The sequence below is a fragment of the Coregonus lavaretus genome (genome assembly GCF_964263955.1).
Source record: "Coregonus lavaretus genome assembly, chromosome: 9".
NCBI lineage: Eukaryota > Metazoa > Chordata > Actinopteri > Salmoniformes > Salmonidae > Coregonus > Coregonus lavaretus.
In genome coordinates, this window is record NC_139996.1 from 8,631,297 (window position 1) to 8,657,222 (window position 25,926).

General features: G+C 41.7%; 1 protein-coding gene across 2 annotated transcripts in view; it reads right to left on the bottom strand.

Annotated features, from left to right (window-relative positions):
• The window catches only part of LOC311135206 (anoctamin-1-like), a gene marked incomplete at its 5' end in the record, with an annotated part of 77,373 nt that overhangs the window by 36,923 nt on the left and 14,524 nt on the right, over positions 1-25,926 (bottom strand). The window contains 8 exons of one of the 2 annotated variants that reach the window (XM_084169137.1): positions 2,018-2,059; positions 2,410-2,465; positions 2,887-2,938; positions 3,110-3,164; positions 5,140-5,291; positions 6,931-7,029; positions 10,989-11,336; positions 19,004-19,147. In XM_084169137.1, the coding sequence (XP_084025263.1) occupies positions 2,018-2,059; positions 2,410-2,465; positions 2,887-2,938; positions 3,110-3,164; positions 5,140-5,291; positions 6,931-7,029; positions 10,989-11,336; positions 19,004-19,147 (948 nt within the window). Of the gene's footprint in view, positions 1-2,017; positions 2,060-2,409; positions 2,466-2,886; positions 2,939-3,109; positions 3,165-5,139; positions 5,292-6,930; positions 7,030-10,988; positions 11,337-19,003; positions 19,148-25,926 lie in introns of those variants that run through there. The other variant, XM_084169136.1, reaches the window with a different exon arrangement.

The following is a 25,926-nucleotide window of genomic DNA, read 5'->3' on the forward strand; positions in this document are numbered from 1 at the left end:
CAGCTTCTTCTCCTGTTGTGTCACCACCCAAAGATACCCTCCTCCTCCCCCCCTCCTCCTCCTCCCATCCTCTTCCCCACCTCCCCTCTTTATGAGACACTTATTTTTTGTTAAACTATAGTATGCTTGCATTGATCTTATCAACAGGATTACGCTAGCTATAAGAATGTAAACTGTTCGATAATTTAACAAAACTAATTTGTTGTGAGGACGTGACACACACACACACACACACACACACACACACACACACACACACAGGCGCTATGTAGATTCCATCTGTTGCCAAGCTGAGCTTATTGTGATCCTTCCCAGGGGGAGGAAGATAAGACACTTGGACACGTCCCCGTTCAGAGAGAATTCCTCAATTACATGCCATTATTCTGTTTCAATGATAGGGATGCCAATAGGATCCTTCTAATGCTCAACAGATGGTCCGGACAGTACCACACCACCATTAACACACAACAGCCAGCTACACAGCTACACAACAAGGAAGATACTGGGTATTTTCTACTTGTTGTCTGAACTCCATTCAACTCTATGAAGCATATGCTAAATTATATATTTCGCTTTCTTATGTTTTAGGGCACCAAAAATGCAGTTTACTAGATGTTCAGGAATGATCTTAAAAAGGAACAGTACTATGCACAAATGCTAAACTACAGGACACTATTGGGTCGGTGAAGCTTAGTGGGTAGCTTTCGGCAGGTAGCTTAGTGGGTAAGAGCGTTGTGCCAGTAACCGAAAGGTCGCTGGTTCTAATCCCCAAGCCAACTAGGTGAAAAATCTGTCGATGTGCCCTTAAGCAAGGCACTTAACCCTAATTGCTCCTGTAAATCGCTCTGGATAAGAGCGTCTGCTAAATGACTAAAATGTAATGTAAAATGTGAAGACAAAGCACTATTCCTGACTAGCCATCACAGCATACACACCAGACCTCCATTCCATGCAGTATTTGAGGTGTAAATTGAAGGAAACAGCCCATTAAGAACTGAGCACCAGAGCATCTGAAGAAGCTAGCAAACAGGAATGTCTGTTGAAAAGCCAAACAAACCTACATTCTGCTCTAAACTAGTGGCAGATACAGTTACTACAGTCACTACTGTCTTTCAGGCTCAACGGGGAGAGGTACACACTTATCCAGTCATACACACACACACACACGTACACACACATGTGCATGGGCGCACACACACGCACAGCGCACACACCCACAGCTCTCCAGCAGGCAGAGCAGAGGAGCCCTGAAGAGACCTCCAGTACAAACAGGTCCCTGTGCCAACGCAGCAGAGTCAGCTGATAAGATTGTTTAGCTGTCATCCTCAGCAATAACACTCCCCAGGGCACAGCCCATCGTCTTGGAGAGGGGTCTGCCCTGCTCACACACCAAGCAGCTGTGCACGCATCCATTAACCCAGCTCCAGAAACACGGCTGTTAATATCAGTGTGGTATGTTAATATCAGTGTGGTCTGTTAACATCAGTGTGGTCTGTTAACATCAGTGTGGTCTGTTAACATCAGTGTGGTCTGTTAACATCAGTGTGGTCTGTTAACATCAGTGTGGTCTGTTAACATGTCACGCCCTGACTCAGAGGACGCTTATATGTTGAGTCAGGGTGTGTATATTCCTTGTTGTCATTTTCTATGTTGTATTTTCAATGTTTAGATCTAGTATGTCTATTTCTATGTTGGCCGGTGTGGTTCCCAATCAGAGGCAGCTGTCGCTCGTTGTCTCTGATTGGGGACCATACTTAGGCAGCCTATGGGCACTATTGAGTTGTGGTTTGTTGTAAGGTATGTTGTTTGTGTCTACCTTGGACTTCACGTTTTGTTTCGTTTATTGTTTTGTCGAGTGTTTATTAAGTTTAAATAAACATGTATGCATATCACGCTGTGGTCTGTTAACATCAGTGTAGTCTAACATCAGTGTAGTCTGTTAACATCAGTGTAGTCTAACATCAGTGTAGTCTCCTTAGGAATAAATAAGTTCAATGCCCATATTCATGTCACTCACCTTCCTATCATTGGGCTCCACGTTTTCACCATCCACATCTCCCTGCAAAACAAATAAAACAGAGATCTTGTGATTTGTCCAGATTAGTTTTCAACATGCCTACTCAATGTGACTCGTCATGACCTATTCGACTGGACTCAACGATGCCTATTAAAACGTCTACTAATCATATACAGTCAAGTTGTCAGTTAACTGTATTGTATAGTCAGCACTCAGCACTCAGCAGTGGAATTGACTCCCATGTCTCATATGTTGTCAAACAGAAGTATGTGTGGTGTCCAGGGGGTTGGGAATAACACAAGACAGCAAAGATATACGTTTCTGATGCAAATTGTTCAATAAAGATGTATTTTATTGTAAACACAATTACGCAGATTGCAATGAGTACTCACATCATGTAGTGGATAAGCATCAGTGTAGACTCCACTCCCTAGCAGGCTGGTGAGCCCTAGAGGCAGAGACATGGGGAAGTTGTACCGTGTTTTAAATCCAAATGAAATACCTAGTAATTCTGTTGGTCTTTAGTCACTGCTTTTGGCACATCAAAGTACATCAACTTATGGTTGGTACCAGTGGTACTAGCGTCAACCCAGAGGTACCATTTTAAAAGTCTAAAGGTACATTTGAGAATCTGAGTTTAGGCTACGTGACTATTCCTGTGTTACTGTAACATTTCACACAAACAAGCACACATTTTACAGGCATATAGGTTATAAAATACAGACACACTCAAACACACACTGCATACCGTTCCACATTCTTGTTGCAAGACACATCCTGCATGTAGTGCATAAGGCTTAAGCTACACAGAAGGGAAAAGCCCTCTTGGACACTGAGTATATAAAACAAAGCAGACTCTTATAACTTACCCATACTATACTTAGCCTTTGTGCATTTTGTACGTTTCAATACTTCAAAAACCTGATAAGGGAAGAATAAGAAAACATTTGAACAAATCGTACATACAGAACAGTACATTCCTATTACGGTTCCCATGAATAAACTGAGATGATCTACTGTGACTAATGGTTGCAATGATAGCAGTCTACAGTCTACTGTCATGGGGGATTTGGATGACACAATGACACTTACTATTGAAGCTCTTGTTTTACTGTCAAAGAAGGAGTCTCTGTCTGATAAATCGAACCTGTTATGAAGAAACACACACTCACACACACACAGACACGGAGAGAGAGAGAGAGAGAGAGTGAGTGAGCATAGCCTTGCTACTAAGAAAGGCCGCCATAGGCAGACCTGGCTCTCAAGAGAAGACAGGCTATGTGCACACTGCCCACACAATGAGGTGGAAACTGAGCTGTACTTCCTAACTTCCTGCCAAATGTATGACCATATTAGAGACACATATTTCCCTCATATTACACAGACCCACAAAGAATTCTAAAACAAATCCAATTTTGATAAACTCCCATATCTACTGGGTGAAATACAACAGTGTGCAATCACAGCAGCAAGATTTGTGACCTGTTGCCACAAGAAAAGCACAACCAGTGAAGAACAAACACCATTGTAAATACAACCTATATTTATGTTTATTTATTTTCCTTTTTGTACTTTACCTATTTGCACATCATTACAACACTGTATATAGACATAATATGACATTTGAAATGTCTTTATTCTTTTGGAACTTTTGTGAGTGTAATGTTTACTGTTCATATTTGTATTGTTTAATTAATTTTTGTTTATCATCTATTTCACTTGCTTTGGCAATGTAAACATATGTTTCCCATGCCAATAAAGCCCCTTAAATTGAATTGAAATTGAATTGATAGAGTGAGAGAGAGAGAGAGAGAGAGAGAGAGAGAGAGAGAGAGAGAGAGAGAGAGAGAGAGAGAGAGAGAGAGAGAGAGAGAGAGAGAGAGAGAGAGACGGTAGCATTAACTGGGTACATAAGGGCAGGCTGTCTTTGCAGCCATCTAACCACATTATAAACAGACACTCTTTGTTAGTGAAGTATCAGCATACAATAAACACCTTCCTGCTTAACACACAGAGGTGTAATGAAACCCATTATAGAGAGGATGTCAGTGGTTAGGCAGCCCGGACAAAGCCTGGTCCCAGATCAGTTCCTGCTGGTCACTGTCACGTGGTGTGGAGTTGGCAAGACAGCACAAACAGATCTGGGACAAAAGGCTAACCCGCCCAGAGACCAGAGGGCCCAAAGGTCTTTAAAGGTCTTACAGACCTGTCATAGATAACCCATGGGGGATTGTTATGGTAAGCATAGTTACAGCAGACCAGATTAATAGATAGCAGGGATGGAATAGCATAGCCTCCAGTGTTAGGCCAATAGCTCAGAATAGACAGCCATCCAATCTCTACACCAAATAAACCAACAAAACAAATTGTTGCAGAAATAACCCTGTTTATAGCTCATGCCCTTACAGATACGTTGTTTGAGTAAGATTCAAAGCTGATAGGCCCTTTCTTTTTTAACATTAAACACAACATCAACATCATGATTATTTGACTTCTGCTTCTGGGCTCGATCATGCAGTGTGAGCTGGTATGTTTGTCTTTCCCGGTAAGTCTCTGCAGGAAGCTTTACGCGATTACGGGTTCAGCTCGGCCCTCTGTATTTCCAGGAAATGGTTTACATCCCCTAAACTGTTTCACAGTTATTATTGATGTTCTGTCATTGTACAAGCCGTCAGACCCTCAAACCTTCAGCTATTGTTCTGTTCTGTCTTCAGTGGGTGTCAATGGGTATGCCACATCCTATACCGTACGCCACTACAGTTGTCAATTAGATTTTGTGCATTAAATGCCCCTAAACAAAGATGGATAGGAGCAGGAATGGAATTTTAGAGACCATTTTTGTATATGTAATTGGAAGACATACTGTATATAGTCATGTATACAAGCCTTCAGAATTACGTATATGCCTTCAGCTATTTTTCTTGCCTGTCCTCAATGTGTGCCAACAGGCATATGCCACCACATGCCATGCCGTATGCCACTAGACATATACATTTAAAGTGCATTAAATGTCCTTGATTCCAAGATGGATTGGAGCAGAAATTGAAGTCCATATGTCACCGTACATGTATACAGTCTATACAGTCCTGTATACCCTATATTATCATACAGTATTTACTCACAAGTGTTGTTTTTCTCTGGAGAACATGTAGGAGAGATGCTTAACGTTTTGTGTCCTGTTATCCTCCACGTTGGGATGGAGTGGTTCTGTCGCTTTGTTTACCAATGTGTTGATCTTCGCCCCAACACCCGTACTCTGCTTCACTTCATATACCTACAATATATAGATATACCTTCAGTTCATATCCCTACAATATATAGATATACCTTCAGTTCATATACCTACAATATATAGATATACCTTCAGTTCATATACCTACAATATATAGATATACCTTCAGTTCATATACCTACAATATATAGATATACCTTCAGTTCATATACCTACAATATATAGATATACCTTCAGTTCGTATATCTACAATATAAAGATGTACTTTCAGTTCATATACCTACAATATATAGATATACACTACATGACTAAAAGTATGTGGACACCTGCTTGTCGAACATCTTATTCCAAAATCATGGGCATAAATATGGAGTTGGTCCCCCCCCCCTTGCTGCTATAACAGCCTCCACTCTTCTGAGAAGGCTTTCCACTAGATGTTGGAACATTGCTGCAGGGACTTGATTCCATTCAGCCACAAGAGCATTAATGAGGTCGGGCACTGATGTTGGGCGATTAGGCCTGGCTCGCAGTCGGCGTTCCAATTCATGCCAAAGGTGTTCAATGGGGTTGAGGTCAGGGCTCCGTGCAGGCCAGTGAAGTTCTTCCGCACCGATCTCGACAAACCATTTCTGTATGGACCTCGCTTTGTGCACGGGGGCATTGTCATGCTGAAACAGGAAAGGGCCTTCCCTAAACTGTTGCCACAAAGTAGGAAGCACAGAATCATCTAGAATGTAATTGTATGCTGAAGCGTTAAGATTTCCCTTCACTGGAACTAAGGGGCCTAGCCCGAACCATGAAAAACAGCCCCAGACTATTATCCCACCTCCACCAAACTTTACAGTTGGCACTATGCATTCGGGCAGGTAGCATTCTCCTGGCATCCACCAAACCCAGATTCGTCCGTCGGACTGCCAGATGGTGAAGAGTGATTCATCACTCCAGAGAACGCGTTTCCACTGCTCCAGAGTTCAATGGCAGCAAGCTTTACACCACTCCAGCCAATGCTTGGCATTGCGCATGGTGATCTTAGGCTTGTGTGCGGCTGCTTAGCCATGGAAACCCATTTCATGAAACTCCCGACGAATAGTTATTGTGCTGATGTTGCTTCCAGCACTCGCGGTTCCTTTCTGTGAGCTGGTGTGGCCTACCACTTCGCGGCTGAGCCGTTGTTGCTCCTAGATGTTTGACTGGGGCAGCTCTAGCAGGGCAGAACTTTGACGAACTGACTTGTTGGAAAGGTGGCATCCTATGACGGTGCCACGTTGAAAGTCACTGAGCTCTTCAGTAAGGCCATTCTACTGCCAATGTTTGTCTATGGAGATTGCATGGCTTTGTGCTCGATTTTATACACCTGTCAGCAACGGGTGTGGCTGAAATAGCCGAATCCACTAATTTGAAGGGGTGTCCTCATACTTTTGTATATATAGTGTACCTACAATATATAGATATATATATTCAGGTCTTATACATACAGTACTGGAAAACCACCAGGAGGTTAACCAGAGCACAAACAGGTCAGAGAGAATGAGAATGGCTAGCATTAGGTCTGTGTCTGAAAAGGTTACTAGCTGTCAAAACCCTGCTTCCTACGTCCTTGTTTCCTCTGGTTCCTTGCCTCCCTCTCAAAGCTCATTGGAGAAGCTAGTAAGCTTTACACGTCATTCGACAGTTAACTTACTTTTTTCGTGGGCATCTTGAGTTTCATAAACTCTGCCTCTCGACAGAGCACATGCCATGGAGCATGAATCTTCACAAAGCCCACACCTGGAGTTTTAGTCTGAAATAAACACAGAACAGATTAATTTCATAAAATAAACTTTCATAAAATGGAAGTTTAAGGTTTGTTACAAATATGTCCCTTTCTATGCTAGACCAACAACAGTACATGACATGAAGGCATAAACATTAGAGGTATGTATAAAGGCAACAAACTGAAAGAATGAAAGAAATGCATGCGTTTATCTCGTCATTAAGGAAAGCAATACATTCATCTGGATGACAGTTGGGTAAACAATGGAGTCTCTCCAAACAAATCCCTCTTCTATAGTCAGTTCAATCAAAACAATGTCTGGGAACTGAAGGCTACTTATGGCACAGAGACAAAGAGACACCATGGGAAATCATGAGAGAAATCTGCTACCATTCTATAGAAACACATCCTCATCAATACAAACAAGTCTCTTGATAATGTAAATATTTGAATCTAGGACAATGACAAAAGAAAGTTCAAACTAGTACCAACACAAATATTATTTCACAATACTGTATGTGCGTTGAACAACATCAACACAGGAGGGATTCACTGTGAAGGTTTTGATGCTGCTGTCACCCAGTTACCCAGTTATGACCCCCAGGATATCATGGTTAGTTAGTTTGTTTGTTTACATGGAATCAGTGGTTACTGAGATGCTCATTCCCCCACTGAGATGGTATAGCACAGAACATCTGTTCCAATGTGCAGCTCCTCCTGTGAGAAGACAAGCATCACTAGCAGGGGATGGCCTCTAACTTTTATCTCAAATTCTAAACAACCAACTGTTACAGGCTTTCTCAGTTTATATTGTCTCCAATAGAGCTAAGACAAGCATCATTAGTAACAGGGGACGCAGAATCTTAAACAAAACACAGTCTCTAACTTTGATCTCCCTGGAACAACCGACTGTCTTAACAGCCTTTGTCACTATCTCTCATCTTCAATATCTCCTTCAATATAGAGCCTCTGTGTGTCTCTTTCAGAGCCAGCATCATGTTTGTTTTTGATACAGATCATCAGTCTTTGCATAACATCTTATCAAAGTACCTCGGACTTGACATGCCTCTGTACTGTGTACTGTATGTCAAGCGACAAATGTCACCATGTCTGAGACATTAGAGGAGTGACATTTTCAACAGCTCAAGACGTGGCGGCGTCAGTGGTATCTATAGGCTGAATCAGTTTGAGTACTCAGAGCAGCATTTAATCAGAAGTGATTTAGGAATGCGACAGCGTTTGTGAGACTGCATCATGTATCCTGTTCCCACCATCACATTGTAAAACACACAGACCACTCATGGACACAGTTAGAGGTTTTGATAGAGCCAGTCTTGGATTAAAATGTGGTTGTGTAACCAGCTCAGCTGGTAGAGCACGGCGCTTGTAACGCCAAGGTAGTGGGTTCGATCCCCGGGACCACCCATACACAAAAAAAATGTATGCACGCATGACTGTAAGTCGCTTTGGATAAAAGCGTCTGCTAAATGGCATATTATTATTATTATTATTATTATAAAGGTATGTGGTGGAGCAACCGTGTGTGCAGGTCCTACTTCATTTGTACTAGTTTTCTTTGGCCCAACACACCTTAATAACAAGTGATGCTGCAACAAGTATTGAATGTAGGCCTGCAGATCTAAAAGACATCCAGTCAACTATAATGTAGTCTCGCACTGTCAGACATGACATTGCATTCTTGTTTGAGAATCAGAGACAACTAGAATGTTATAGAAACATAGGTCAAGATTAGTTAATATGGGTTTCCTAGCGAAAGTTCCCATGAATCCCATCATTGTTTGAATCCCAAACATTCACACTCCTCCACATCCCATCACCACCTCTGCTTCCTTCCTTCCCACTTCAGTCCCATCCCAGTGTCCCTCCCTCTATTAGATACAGATGTGAATTAGTCCCACTAAGTGTCCTCTATAGACAGATTAGTATAGCCAACAGCACTTTAATGATCTATAATACTTAGGGCGGCTGTTTTAATCAACTAACTCCACAAAGGACGGGCGATGACAATAAATTATAAAATACCTAAACATTACTCCCCTCTCCACTAAAATCATAAGACAGAGATTATTCTCTATATTTCCCCCCCACGGTGAACAGTCTGACACAATAACCACAAGGGAAACACTTTGTTAATAGAATGGTGGCTTGAATGAAATTTGGGGACAAAGTGGAAATTATAACCAGTGATTTATAACACAGTGGGTGTTGGCACCCAGAACCAAATCTTGCGTGTACCCTGTCTGTCACAAAGTCCCCAAAAACACTTGACATATGTCTCTCTTTCTCACACATTCATTGAAAACATGCCCTTTGTATGTGTGAGATTGTGTGAGAGTGTGCGCTGCTTGCCTGGTGCTGTGTGTGTGTGTGTGTGTGTGTGTGTGTGTGTGTGTGTGTGTGTGCGGCGCGTGTGTGTGTGCGCGCGCACGTGTGTGTGTGTATGTGCATGGTGTGATCCTTCCACAGAGCCATCCATGCCCTGCCCTGTCTGTCCCTGTCTGGGTAAAGAGAGCCACCATGGCAGCTGTCATCTTGCCATCCTCAGCACTTGGACTGACTTAGTCTCATATTACTGGACTTCACCCTCATGACATCCTCAGGTCCTGTCTATGACAGATTACTGTTGGTCAACGCACCACAAGACTACCACTGGAACTACACAGGGGTTTCCCTTTTTCATTCACTCTCATGACATCTAATCCAACAAGTTGATTCAATGGCTGCCCAACTTTTCTTCACGAGAGATTCATCTTTTGATCCTGATTAGTGATTTTGAATTCTAAATGCATAGGCTTTGAATAAGAAAAATAAAGCATAACACTGCTATTACTTATGTAATGTTTAAAGGGGCAGTGCAGTTAAAAACTAGATTTTCCTATTTGTTTATGATATTTTCACACTATGAGGTCGAAATGACACTCTGTAATTGTGAACATTTGGATGATGCCCTTTTTGTGTAAGAGCTGTTTGAAAAAAAATCCTGGAATTCCAGCCTGTTCAGGTGGGATGGAGTTTTTGGGCCAGATCATGACATTACAATCTGATCTGATTATTGTAACCAATGACCAGTCATCTTCTATTTTCATTTGCATATGTATCTTCCTACTTTGAAGGGGTAAGCAGGGTAGGCTCTGAGTCAAAACCAGTCAAAACTCAACTGGTTTTGCCTCGGAACCCAAATTGGACCAGGTTGTCTCAGTTGTAACCCAATATTCGCATCATAAAACAAACAAAAAAGCCAACTGGAAAGCTTATTTTATGCTATAGTGATAGTAAATGTGCAATTTATATGACAAGGGAACAACATTTCCACCTTCTCCATTGTCAATAATCAATTTTGCCCATATTCTTGATGAAGAATGTTAGTAAGCCTACTGGTTTGAGACCACAAAATCAACCAAATCCGCTAATTAATTAAAAAGACTCAATTGAAGCCTATCATGGCATTTTCAAGGAAACCCCAAAATTGTGAGGTGTGAGAAACACAACCCTCTTCAGATAACAGACTAATGATGCGGTTGGTTCTGTAATGTAGTTTCAAAATAAATCCAACAAACAAACCAATGACAGTAGCCAGGCAGATTAAAAGGTTACCCTGGTTACCCCGGTTACCCTGGTTACCCATCCCCCTGCTGCTAGTCCTGCTAGCCCTCTATAGGCCAGTTTCTGCTGGTGCTGTACCAAAGTACAATGTATCTTTTGTGTACTGTTATTGGTGGGGGCTCCAGGCAAACTGGCTGACGTAAGCCCAAAGACAAAAATACCCCTGATCCACCAGCCAGCTGGAAAACAAAGACTTTAGAGGTGCAGCGATGTTGTGTTGTGTGGAATGCTCTCCCCTCTCTGCACTAAGCTAACGCACAGCTAACGCTAGCTAACGCTAGATCTGGCTGGATATTGCTGATAATATTGAGTGGGTTTGGTAAAAAAGAACAGAACAGAGAAGCCGTAGACAAGCAACTCACATCCTCATCCTTCTCCAGCTCCAGGCCCATATCCCTGAGGTTACCCTCGAACTCCTCCCGGCGGAGGCGCTTGTCGTCCTCGTGGTAGTCCATGCTGTGGTCTTGGGAGGCCACCTCCGGGTCACCTCTGGGCTGAGGGGGTGGCGCACGTCCAAGCCTGGCCGTCCCACGGCGGAGGCTCCGCGTGAAGGCATTGTCAGTGAAGCGGGAGGATTGTCGGTTGGAGCGGGAGCTGCTGGGCTTTTTGATGTGGTAGGTGAGGATGTAGTCAACCCGCCTCTCTCCGTCCTGGAAGTACAGACCGTGCTGGCATCCTGTGTTCTCCTCAGGTGTCAGGCAGTTCAGGAGCTGAGGAGAGAGGGGAGGGCTGTGCATTAGAGAGGGCTGCTTGGGCTAGCTGCCTAGCTGAATCATGTGCATGTGTGTATGTGTGTGTGCTGTGCAGCTTTTGCCATTCGTCGTGAGAGGCACTGCAGGGTTAATGAGTCAGTCAGTCTACAGCGGTCAAGGTGGGATAGTCCCCTAGTCCCAATGGGGCTCCTGAGGAATTGAGTTCCCCTTGGCGAAGTGATCACTCTCAGTGACTTTGAACCCAAATGCTGATTCGCAAGGCAAGCAGTATTGATAATTATTTGGTCAACTATTTACTTAAAAACATGTATTTTACATTTTTATATCCAACAAAAGGCTTGTGTTGCTACTCTGTATGTGTACAAACGATTAACCAAATATTCCTGGTGCTATATTTTATGATATATCATTCATTTATATGAATAGTGTCTATAGAGCTGGATTCTCGGGTCCTTAAAACCAGCGATCAAGTGCGTAATCTTGGTGTTCTGATAGACTCAGACCTCACATTTAACAGTCATATCAAAGCGGTCACCAAAACAGCATTCTATCATCTAAAAAATATAGCCAGAATCAAAGGCTTGGTGTCCCAAAAAGATCAAGAGAAGCTCATCCATGCTTTTATCTCTAGTAGGGTTGAATACTGTAATGGCCTCTTAATAGGACTCCCGAAAAAGACTGTAAAAAAGCTGCAGCTCATTCAGAATGCAGCTGCTAGAATGTTAACCAGGACCAAGAGAACGGAGCACATCACTCCGGTTCTTAAATCTTTACATTGGCTTCCAGTCAGTTACAGAATTGATTTCAAAGTGGTGCTTTTAGTTTATAAATCTTTGAATGGTTTAGGACCCGAGTACATGTCTGATATGTTTGAAGAATATAAACCGAGCAGGGTGCTTAGATCCATGAACACAGGTCAGCTAGTAGAGCCCAGAGCCCAAACTAAACATGGAGAAGCTGCGTTACCACTTATGCTGTACACAACTGGAATAAACTACCAGAAGATCTTAGATGTGCCCCAAACGTATACATTTTTAAATCCAGGTTAAAAACACTTCTCTTTTCACGTGCCTACGACTGAGCACTTAAACTTAATCACACTGTTTAGCCTTATAGCTTCCTATGTTTTTATCCCATTTTTAATTTTTAATTTTTAATCTTTATATGTTTTTTTTATTGTATTTTTATTATTATGATGTTTTCATTATTTTTGCTAAACATCTTTGTAAAGCACATTGAATTGCTTCGATGTATGAATTGTGCTATATAAATAAACTTGCTTGCTTGCTATAGGTATAATGTTATAATCTATTATTGTAAAAAAAAAATCTATAGGCTTTGCTGAACATATATCACAACAGAGAAGGTGGAAATACAGTTTATAATCATACAAATCATAGAACAAATGGAGAATAAAATATCAAAAAAATAAGTGTAGGATTTTGACAATAATGTAATATGCCAGATTTCTCATCTACTGTCTCCCTGCAAACCAGAAAAGATTAAACCATTGAGAGAAAGCTGTTCTTCACAAAGAATTGCAACCTTATACTGTGGCCTGTTTAAAAGAAGGAGTCTTATATGGCCATTATAACATTTAGATTTGTTTATTTGAATAATCAAAATTCCTGTGATTTTTTGTCTCTCTTTCTAAGTTTGCTATATTCACTTGGATATTTGTGTCATGATTATAACAAAATGTATGACATATTCATGGTTGATCCGGTTTCAGTTGGATATTTACAGTATAAGGCAAGTTTTCAGAGGGATATAACATATGCTGAAATCCAAGCTTGTTTGACCATTCATGTTTGAATGACCAACACTCTTTGCTTATTCCTGACCTGGTGGTCTAATATTGTAGCAATAGTCGGTATTATCATTAGATACATCCAACAGACTCATCTCTGGAACATCATCTACGAAATGACAGAAAAAAATAATTTGATCTCATGTGTTGTAGGCTGATGAAGAACTGCACATAATGCTATGTGCCACTATCAACATATAGTATTATTTACCCAAATGGCAGTTACATGGAGAACTGTCAAAGCCTTCCTGAGCTACAGTAGCTTATTTCAGGTAAGAGTGCCAAAATGATTGATGATTGTTTGTGTGTGTGCTGACATGCGGGCATTTCTTGTGTTTGGGTGAGCACAGCTGACTAACTGTGATCTTTAGCGGTCTGGGTTGGTCTTATGACTTATCAGTTGTAATAATATTGTCCAATATTCCTGCAGACTATTTTGATAGCACTGACTGACCCAACTGGTTTTCTATTTTTAATCACAATATGTAAGAAGTGGATTGTGGCCCGCCCCACATTAATACAATCACTTAATACAATGACCTAATTTGACAATTCCACCCAATTCCATACTCTACCTCACATTATGTAAATCTAAGACACTGTTCCATTTGTACCACTGACTGGGATGATTTTAGGAGGCACTCACTACTAATGTGGGTTATGTGAGGTTATGGGGAGAGTGGAGTAAGTTAAGACATGTTTTACATTCAGCATCACTCCGTCAAGGGAAATATAGTATTCTTTCTAACAAAGACATCTACAGTGGGGAAAAAAAGTATTTAGTCAGCCACCAATTGTGCAAGTTCTCCCACTTAAAAAGATGAGAGAGGCCTGTAATTTTCTTCATAGGTACATGTCAAATTGAGAAAAACTAATCCAGAAAATCACATTGTAGGATTTTTAATTAATTTATTTGCAAATTATGGTGGAAAATAAGTATTTGGTCACCTACAAACAAGAGAGAAAGATTTCTGGCTCTCACAGACCTGTAACTTCTTCTTTAAGAGGCTCCTCTGTCCTCCACTCGTTACCTGTATTAATGGCACCTGTTCGAACTTGTTATCAGTATAAAAGACACCTGTCCACAACCTCAAACAGTCACACTCCAAACTCCACTATGGCCAAGACCAAAGAGCTGTCAAAGGACACCAGAAACAAAATTGTAGACCTGCACCAGGCTGGGAAGACTGAATCTGCAATAGGTAAGCAGCTTGGTTTGAAGAAATCAACTGTGGGAGCAATTTTTAGGAAATGGAAGACATACAAGACCACTGATAATCTCCCTCGATCTGGGGCTCCACACAAGATCTCACCCCGTGGGGTCAAAATGATCACAAGAACGGTGAGCAAAAATCCCAGAACCACACGGGGGGACCTAGTGAATAACCTGCAGAAAGCTGGGACCAAAGTAACAAAGCCTACCATCAGTAACACACTACGCCGCCAGAGACTCAAATCCTGCAGTGCCAGACATGTCCCCCTACTTAAGCCAGTACATGTCCAGGCCCGTCTGAAGTTTGCTAGAGTGCATTTGGATGATCCAGAAGAGGATTGGGAGAATGTCATATGGTCAGATGAAACCAAAATAGAACTTGTTGGTAAAAACTCAACTCGTCGTGTTTGGAGGACAAAGAATGCTGAGTTGCATCCAAAGAACACCATACCTACTGTGAAGCATGGGGGTGGAAACATCATGCTTTGGGGCAGTTTTTCTGCAAAGGGACCAGGACAACTGATCCGTGTAAAGGAAAGAATGAATGGGGCCATGTATCGTGAGATTTTGAGTGAAAACCTCCTTCCATCAGCAAGGGCATTGAAGATGAAATGTGGCTGGGTCTTTCAGCATGACAATGATCCCAAACACACCGCCCGGGCAACGAAGGAGTGGCTTCGTAAGAAGCATTTCAAGGTCCTGGAGTGGCCTAGCCAGTCTCCAGATCTCAACCCCATAGAAAATCTTTGGAGGGAGTTGAAAGTCCGTGTTGCCCAGCGACAGCCCCAAAACATCAATGCTCAAGAGGAGATCTACATGGAGGAATGGGCCAAAATACCAGCAACAGTGTGTGAAAATCTTGTGAAGACTTACAGAAAACGTTTGACCTGTGTCATTGCCAACAAAGGGTATATAACAAAGTATTGAGAAACTTTTGTTATTGACCAAATACTTATTTTCCACCATAATTTGCAAATAAATTCATAACAAATCCTACAATGTGATTTTCTGGATTTTTTTCTTCTCATTTTGTCTGTCATAGTTGACGTGTACCTATGATGAAAATTACAGGCCTCTCTCATCTTTTTAAGTGGGAGAACTTGCACAATTGGTGGCTGACTAAATACTTTTTTTCCCCACTGTACATACACTGAGAGTAGAAAATATTAGGAACACCTTCCTCAAGTTGAGTTGCACCCCCTTTTGCCCTCAGAACAGCCTCAATTCGTCGGGGCATGGACTCCACAAGGTGTCGAAAGCATTCCACAGGGATGCTGGCCCATGTTGACTCCAATGCCTCCCACTGTTTCAAGTTGGCTGGATGTCTTTTGGGTGGTGGACCATTCTTGATACACACGGAAACTACTGAGCATGAAAAACCCAGCAGTGTTGCAGTTCTTGACACACTCAAACCGGTGTGCCTGGCACCTACTACCATACCCCATTCAAAGGCACTTTAATCTTTTGTCTTGCCCATTCACCCTCTGAATGGCACACATACACAATCCATGTCTCAATTGTCTCCAGGCTTAAAAATCCTTCTTTAACCTGTCTCCTCCCCTTCATCTACACTGATTGAAGTGGATTTAACAAGTGACATCAATAAGGGATCATAGCTTTCACCTGGATTCACCTGGTCAGTCTATGTCATGGACAGAGCAGGTGTTCCTAATGTTTTGTACACTCAGTGTATATTTCAGGATGTTGTGTATCCATGGAAATAATCAGAATTCATGTAAACTTTATAGTTTTGAAAACATAGCTGTCCAAAAAAAGTGGTCTCTTGGCAGAACTTACCCCGGGTATGGGGTAAGTTGAGCCACAGGACAGGGTAAGTTAAGCTGCCTTCACATTTCTGTACTGCATGAAATATTACCACTAACTTTTTAAAACCATGTCTATCTTTATTTCCCAAACACAATTCAACACAATCACAATCGCTTTTTTGTCTTTTAATAATTTTAAGCATCTTTTAACAGAGGCTTAACACCCAACAAACACTTGTACTTTTTTTAACACTTTTAACATAGGCCAGGCCCTGTTGTTACCTCATATCCCAGAGATAACGCCTTGCATTATGCCTGGGAAGAAAACACTTCAATTTGCTCAACTTGACATTGGCTCAACCATTGGCTCAACTTACCCCATGGCCATTGGCTCAACTTACCCAAAGGCACACATTTTGACTATTTTAGCCCACACAGCTACAACGATACACTTTCATGCTAGGTTTAGGACCTCATATTGAAGGTTATAGAGACTCCAGCGGAAGTATAGAACAATCTTAAAATGGTCTACTTTGGTTCAGATACAAGCATCATGAAACCTCTAACACAATAAATTAATTTGACTTGGTGAAAATAATTTTTTTGGACCTAACTTGCTTACCACTCAGCAAAATTGGATGTAGTCTATCACAGTGCCATCCGTTTTGTCACCAAAGCCCCATATACTGCCCACCATTGTGACCTGTACGCTCTCGTTGGCTGGCCCTCACTACATATTCGTCGCCAAACCCACTGGCTCCAGGTCATCTGTAAATCACTTCTAGGCAAATCCGCACCTTATCTTAGCTCATTGGTCACCATAGCAACACCCACCCGTAGTATGCGTTCCAGCAGGTATATCTCACTGGTCATCCCCAAAGCCAACACCTCCTTTGGTCGCCATTCCTTCCAGTTCTCTGCTGCCAATGACTGGAACGAACTGCAAAAATCTCTGAAGCTGGAGACACTTTACTCCCTCACTATTTTTAAGCATCAGTTGTCAGAGCAGCTTTCCGATCACTGCACCTGTACACAGCCCATCTGTAATTAGCCCACCCAACTACCTTCTCCCCATATTGTTATTTACATTGTTATTTATTTTGCTCATTTGCACCCCAGTATCTCTATTTGCACATCATCTTCTGCACATATATCACTCCAGTGTTAATACTAAATTATAATTGTAATTATTTTGCACTATGGCCTATTTATTGCCTTACCTCCATAACTTACTACATTTGCACACACTGTATATAGATTTTCTATTGTGTTATTGACTGTACATTTTGTTTATTCCATATGTAACTCTGTGTTGTTGTTGTTTTTATCGCACTGCTTTGCTTTATCTTGGCCAGGTCCCAGTTGTAAATGAGAACTTGTTCTCAACTGGCTTACCTGGTTAAATAAAGGTGAAATAAAATAAATAAATAAAAAACCACCTTTTCCATGTGGTTCTTCCTTCACATACAGTACTTAATGAAATTATGACCTCTACCTAAATATTTGGTAAAATAATAGATTTTGTGTATCGTTTCCTAGAAACAAGCGGGGCTCAACTTACCCCTTTGGTTCAAATTACCCCACTCTCCTCTATCGCTGCTTTTATGATCAATTAGTTAAGTTCTCTGTGGCAGCTAGCTAGCCGGATGTGGAGTGGGGCCGCACGTCATAAATTAGTTTGTTACCTACAGTATATGTTTTCAACATGCAGACTGCCTCCAGCTCAGATTGCAAGGTTGCTGAAGATAGCCTAACATATGCCTGCACTCGATTGGTTGTTGCTTAATATTAAGAGTTGAGAAATAATTAGCCTACAGTAGCAATGGAAAGCTAGGATCTTCCTCTTTTTAACAGTGGACATCAAAACTCTGTTGCATGTAGAAATATTGCGCAATGAGTGGGCGTATAAGAACACATGTTTGATCCTCAACACGGGGACCCCTCAGGGGTGCGTGCTTAGTCCCCTCCTGTACTCCCTGTTCACCCACGACCGCGTGGCCAAGCACGACTCCAACACCATCATTAAGTTTGCTGACGACACAACAGTGGTAGGCCTGATCACCGACAACAATGTGACAGCCTATAGGGAGGAGGTCAGAGACCTGGCAGTGTGGTGCCAGGACAACAACCTCTCCCTCAATGTGACAAATAAAATGTGATTTGATGAGCTGTGATTGTGATCTCTCGCTGCGCAACAGGTGATATTCTGCTCAAACTAGGCTCTGTATGAAAATACACACGAGCCAATTTAATTCCCTATAGACTGATAATCATGACTGGTCACATTTATTTTCAGCGGCTGACTGCCTAACAGCCTAATTTGCAATTTGCATTTATGATAGGCCATATCAGCTATTCATTTTTGTAAATGATTTGGTCAGACGGGCCCCTCGAGGACACCCCGCCCCCTCTGTGCTGAGACTAACTCCGCGCCTTGGAACAAGACAGTAAAACGTGTCAGACGTCTACAGCAGATACTTGTTCTGTTTTTAGCCTACATGATAATTATCTCTCTACAAACTGCCAAACCAGGTCAAGCCATTTCTCAACTATATTGAGATAAAAACCTGGCAAAAAAGTTATAAAGGATGGATTAACAAAAGGCAGAATATATGTATTCAGGCTATTACTTAACCAACTTGATGTGTAAGTAGGTTTTTAAACTACATTTACACTCAACAAACATACTTCCACCTATTATTTCCCAACAAATCAAACTTTAAAAGCAAGTGAAATAACTGCCAAACTTATCTTTACTATAAAAACAAACTGTTATGTGATGAAGCTTTCCCCCTGAGATATTTAGTCTCAGTCTCCTAGTATGTAAACCCATTATATAAATCCATACATACTGTATCTTCGTCATTCCACTCACCTGAAATTTGCCGTGAAAAATCACATCCTTTAAGAAGTGCCTGTGCTTGCTAGCTGTAGCTGCTGCGTCATGAAGCAGTGAAGTCCCTGAACTCTCTGGTGTTTCTCCTGCCATCTTCCCATCACTAGGCGAACGCTGCCACATACTACTGCTATTAAATAGAGCTCTCTCTCTCTCTGGCTTTCCCTGTCTCTCTTTCTCTCTCCCGCTCTCTCTGTCACCGTCCACAGGGTTGAACCAAGCCCAAAGTCTTGCTGCTACAAGACCTAGTACTTGTTACTCGAGAAGAGTCTGAGATGCCAAGTAGCTAATATTAGACTTGATCTGAACGCGACAAGGTGCCCTCTCATTTCCCAATCTCTCATTACATATCAAAGCTATAGCAGATATTCCCATCTTTTTCAGGGTCTGCTAGTCATTCAGAGGTCAAGGTTAAGCTGTGTTTCATTTCACTAGAACGTGAACATTGGTCCAACCAATACAAACATTCCCCTGAGAGGGTCCTCAGCGAGAGAATGTGTCATCGCAACACAGAGATGGTGCACCACTTCAGATGTGGCACTGGATAAGCGGTATTGAACAAGGGGGGATTAAACACTTCTAATGCATATTCATAAGATCAGTTGGAGTAATAGAAACATCTACACAAAATATTACAGTGATTAACGATGTAAATTAGTTATTGTGTTTTCAAGTGAAACTTTAAGTAAATTCCAACAGGTGGGGGCAACAACCCCACAATAAGTAGGGATTGATTGATGCTCAATGTTAAATTCAAATTTTTCTACCATCACATCTAAGCCAACATGTCGATTAAACTTAGCAAATTACCTTTATTGGAGTTACACAACACACTCCCCGCCTCTCGTCATGATCCGTTCAGCCATTACCGAGAACCACATACCGGATTTTATGTCAGGGTCGTTAGCATTAGGAAAAAAATAAATGTATTGTGACCACCTAGCTCAAATTCTTAACGTCTGATTAAAACGAGACTATAGCATCCATACGGTGACCATCGGACTTAACATTTGTTGGACTGAATACGTTTGTAGGTGCAACAGTTTTGATTAAATGTATAATTTATCGCTCTCACGTGCCAATAGAGAATCCCCGTTGCACTACCTTTTTGTAGCATTTCTGACAATGCTAACATCTTTTTTCTGCCTAATCTACAAGTTTTAAAACACGGTCCAAAGTACTTGGGTTGCTGCGCAACTGGTAGCCAGATAGTAGTAGGCTTGTTCTAGAGAACCCAAGGGAACCCAAGACATTTTGTCTTATCCCAAGGGTTTTCAGCCACTACAATGTTTTTAGAAATGTTAACAAATTAATAAAAAATGAAAAGCTGAAATATCTTGACTCAATAAGTATTCGACCCCTTTGTTATGGCAAGCCTAAATAAGTTCAGGAGTAAAAATGTGCTTAACAAGTCACATAATAAGTTGCATTGACTGACACTGTGTGCAATAATAGTGTTTAACATGATTTTTGAATGACTACCTCATCTCTGTACCCCACACATACAGACCAATTATCTGTAAGGTCTCTCAGTCGAGCAGGGAATTTCAAACACAGATTCAACCACAAAGACCAGGGAGGTTTTCCAATGCCTCGCAAAGAAGGGCACCTATTGGTAGATTAATGTTTTTTTTTTATCAGACTTAAAATCCCTTTGAACATGGTGAAGTTATTAATTACACTTTGGATGGTGTATCAATACACCCAGTCACTATAAAGATACAGGCATCCTTCCTATCTCAGTTGCCGGAGAGGAAGGAAACCACTCAGGGATTTCACCATGAGGCCAATAGTGACTTTAAAACAGTTACAGAGTTTAATGGCTGTGATAGGAGAAAACTGAGGATGGATCAACAACATTGTAGTTACTCCACAATACTAACCTAAATGACAGAGTGAAAAGAAGGAAGCCTGTCCATACTAAAAATATTCCAAAACATGCATCCTATTTGCAATAAAGCACTAAAGTAAAACTGCAAAACAATGTGGCAAAAAAATCAGCTGTACCGTTGAAGTCGGAAGTTTACATACACCTTAGCCAAATACATTTAAACTCAGTTTTTCACAATTCCTGACTTTTAATCCTAGTAAAAATTCCCTGTCTTAGGTCAGTTAGGATCACCACTTTATTTTAAGAATGTGAAATGTCAATGATTTATTTCAGCTTTTATTTATTTCATCACATTCCCAGTGGGTCATAAGTTTACATACACTCAATTAGTATTTGGTAGCATTGCCTTTAAGTTGTTTAACTTGGGTCAAATGTTTCGGGTAGCCTTCCACAAGCTTCCCACAATAAGTTGGGTGAATTTTGGCCCATTCCTCCTGACAGAGCTGGTGTAACTGAGTCAGGTTTGTAGGCCTCCTTGCTCGCACATGCTTTTTCAGTTCTGCCCACAAATTTTCAATAGGATTGAGGTCAGGGCTTTGTGATGGCCACTCCCATACCTTGACTTTGTTGTCCTTAAGCCATTTTGCCACAACTTTGGAAGTATGCTTGGGGTCATTGTCCATTTGGAAGACCAATTTGCGACCAAGCTTTAACTTCCTGACTGATGTCTTGAGATGTTGCTTCAATATATCCACATAATTTTCCTTCATCATGATCTATTTAGTGAAGTGCACAAGTCCCTCCTGCAGCAAAGCACCCCCACAGCATGATGCTGCCACCCCGGTGCTTCACGGTTGGGATGGTGTTCTTCGGCTGGCAAGCGTCCCCCTTTTTCCTCCAAACATAATGACGTCATTATGGCCAAACAGTTCTATTTTTGTTTCATCAGACCAGAGGACATTTCTCCAAAAAGTACAATGTTTGTCCCCATGTGCAGTTGCAAACCGTAGTCTGGCTTTTTTATGGTGGTTTTGGAGCAGTGGCTTCTTCCTTGCTGAGAGGCCTTTCAGGTTATGTCGATATAGGACTTGTTTTACTGTGGATATAGAACATTTTGTACCTGTTTCCTCCAGCATCTTCACAAGGTCCTTTGCTGTTGTTCTGAGATTGATTTGCACTTTTTGCACCAAAGTACGTTCATCTCTAGGAGACTGAACGCGTCTCCTTCCTGAGCGTATGACGGCTGCGTGGTCCCATGGTGTTTATACTTGCATACTATTGTTTGTACAGATGAACGTGGTACCTCCAGGCGTTTGGAAATTGCTCCCAAGGATGAACCAGACTTGTGGAGGTCTAAAATTTGTTTTCTGAGGTCTTGGCTGATTTCTTTTGAATTTACCATGATGTCAAGCAAAGAGGCACTGAGTTTGAAGGTAGGCCTTGAAATACATCCACAGGTACACCTCCAATTGACTCAAATGATGTCAATTAGCCTATCAGAAGCTTATAAAGCCATGACATAATTTTCTGGAATTTTCCAAGCTGTTTAAAGGCACAGTCAACTTAGTGTATGTAAACTTCTGACCCACTGGAATTGTGATACAGTGAATTATAAGTGAAATAATCTGTCTGTAAACAATTGTTGGAAAAATCACTTGTGTCATGCACAAAGTAGATGTCCTAACCGACTTGCCAAAACTATAGTTTGTTAACAAGAAATTTGTGGAGTGGTTGAAAAACGAGTTTTAATGACTCCAACCTAACTTCCGACTTCAACTGTATGTCCTGAATACAAAGTGTTATGTCTTTGCAAGACTTGAAAATGGTTGTCTAGCAATGATCAACAACGAATTTGACAGAGCTTGAAGGAGTTAAATAATGTGCAAATATTGTACAATCCAGTTGTGCATAGCTCTTAGAGACTTACCCAGAAAGACTCTCAGCTGTAATCTCTTCCGAAGGTGATTCTAACATGTATTGACTCAGGGGTGTGAATACTTATGTAAATTAGATATTTCTGTATTTCAAGATCAGGGGTGTATTTATTCCGCCGATTCTGTTGAAAAAAGTTTATTAAACGGAAGCAAACGGAAAGAAACGGGGATAAACATACCTGAATTTGTCCAATAGAAACTCTTGTTTGCAACTGTTGGACTAATGATTACACCCAAGATCAGCTAGATGCAGGCAAGAGTGTGCAAGGCGGTTTTGAATGTGTCACTGTCTGTCCATATGTCACTGTCTGTTGCCTCAAATGTTTATTTAGACCTGTTTGCACCTACGTTGTAATCTTTCCTTCATAGGCTAGGTTGTAGCAATCTCATGATGGTTATAGGGAAAATTTGAGTATCATGTAGTAGCCTAAATCTATCGCTGTTACATTGAACTGGGTGAATGGAATATGAATGACAGTCATCCAATATGCTGTAATTGTCACGATTGTCAGGAACAGATGAGGACCAAGGCGCAGCGTTGCAGGCAAACATACTCTTTATTACGAGACACGATCAAAACAACAAACGATACGTGACAGTTCACGGTCTACCATAAACAGACTAGAAACAAAATCCCACAAACACGAATGAAACATAGACTGTTTAAATATGGCTCCCAATCAGAGACAGCCAGCAACACCTGACACTCGTTGCCTCTGATTGGGAGCCACTCTGGCCAACATAGAAATAGCACCCATAGACACAAAACACATTGATCTACACACCCTGGCTCAACATAACAGCGTCCCCAGAGCCAGGGCGTGACAGTAATAGAAATAAGGCCATGCTCATTCAAATAAAATTGTCCTCCCTCATCTTAAATGGCACCGACCGACACTGCTCTGAAGAGTATGAATTAGGCTGTTTGAGAAGGTTTGAATCCTAAGCAACCTGCCTCAAATCAAATCCAATCAAATGTATTGGTCACATACACATGCTAAGCAGATGTTATTGAGAGTGTAGCGAAATGCTTGTGCTTCTAGTTCCGACAGTGCAGTAATATCTAGCAAGTAATATCTAACAGTTCCACGACATCTAATACACACAAATCTAAGTAAAGGAATGGAATAAGAATATATAAATAAATGGATGAGCAATGTCATTGTCAGAGGGGCATAGTCTAAGATGCAATAGATAGTATAGAATACAGTATATACATATGAGACGGGTAATGCAAGATATGTAAACATTATTACGATAGTATAGAATACAGTATATACATATGAGACGGGTAATGCAAGTGCATGGCTACTTAGTCATGGGTGAACAGGGAGTACAGGAGGGGGCTGAGGACAAACCCTTGTGGGGCCCCAGTGTTGAGGATCAGTGAAGTGGAGATGTTGTTTCCTACCTTCACCACCTGGGGGCGGCCCGTCAGGAAGTCCAAGACCCAATTGCACAGGGCGGGATTGAGACCCAGGGCCTCAAGCTTAATGATGAGCTTGGATGGTACTATGGTGTTGAATGCTGAGCTATAGTCAATGAACAGCATTCTTACATAGGTATTCCTCTTGTCCAGATGGGATAGGGCAGTGTGCAGTGTGATGGCGATTTGATCGTCTGTGGACCTATTGGGGCGGTAAGCAAATTGAAGTGGGTCTAGGGTGACAGGTAAGGTGGAGCTGAAATGATCCTTGACTAGTCTCTCAAAGCACTTCATGATGACAGAAGTGAGTGCTATGGGGCGATAATCATTAGTTCAGTTACCTTTGCATTCTTGGGTACAGGAACAATGGTGGCCATCTTGAAGCATGTGGGGACAGCAGACTGGGATAGGGAGAGATTGAATATGTCCGTAAACAAACCAGCCAACTGGTCTGCGCATGCTCTGAGGACGCGGCTAGGAATGCCGCCTGGGCCGGCAGCCTTGCAAGGGTTAACACGTTTAAATGTCTTAATCACGTCAGCCACGGAGAAGGAGAGCCCACAGTTCTTGGTAGCTGGCCACGTCGGTGGCACTGTGTTATCCTCAAAGCGGGTAAAGAACTTGTTTAGCTTGTCTGACAGCAAGACGTCGATGACCGCAACGTGGCTTGTTTTCCTAATGTAGTCCGTGATTGTTTGTAAACCCTGCCAAATACGTCTCATATCTGAGCCATTGAATTGCAACTCCACTTTGTCTCGATATTGACGTTTTGCCTGTTTGATTGCCTTGCGGAGGGCATGACCACTCTATTTGTATTCTGCCATATTCCCCGTCACCTTGCCATGGTTAAATGCGGTGGTTTGTGCTTTCAGTTTTTCCCGAAGGCTGCCATCTGTCCACGGTTTCTGGTTAGGGTAGGTTTTAATAGTCACAGTGGGTACGACATCTCCTATACACTTCCTTATAAACCCACTCACTGAATCAGCGTATACGTCTATATTATTCTCAGAGGCTACCCGGAACATATCCCAGTCCGTGTGATCAAATCAATCTTGTGTGGATTCCGATTTGTCAGACCAGCATTGAATAGTCCTTAGCATGGGTGCTTCCTGTTTGAGTTTCTGCCTATAGGAAGGGAGGAACAAATGTAGTCGTGGTCAGATTTGCCGAAAGGAGGTTGGGGAAGGGCCTTGTATGCATAGTGGAAATTAGTGTAGCAGTGATCTAGTGTTTTTCCAGCGCGAGTGCTACAGTCAATATGCTGACAGAATTTAGGTAGCCTTTTTCTCAAATGTGCTTTGTTACAATCCCCAGCTACAACAAATGCAGCCTCAGGATATATGGTTTCCTGTTTGCATAAAGTCCAGTGAAGTTCCTTGAGGGCCGTCGTGGTATCGGCTTGAGGGGGGATATACAATAGACCAACACAGCTACTGCAATAGGTCAAAGCTGTGTGCTGGAAAACCTTGGTAGAGCATGGGTGAAGTAGGCACTGTGGTGCTGGTGAATGTCCTTTCTTTTTCAGTTTCAGACCAACGCCCACTTCGCACTTAAAACATATATTTTTTATTTCTAATTTAACCTTTATTTTGACAGGGAGTCATGCTGAGACCAAGGTCTCTTTTACAGATGAGCCTTGTTATTACAAAAACAAATTAAGGTTAGTAATAGAAGATAGCCAACAAAAGTAAAACTATATTTGTCAACTACT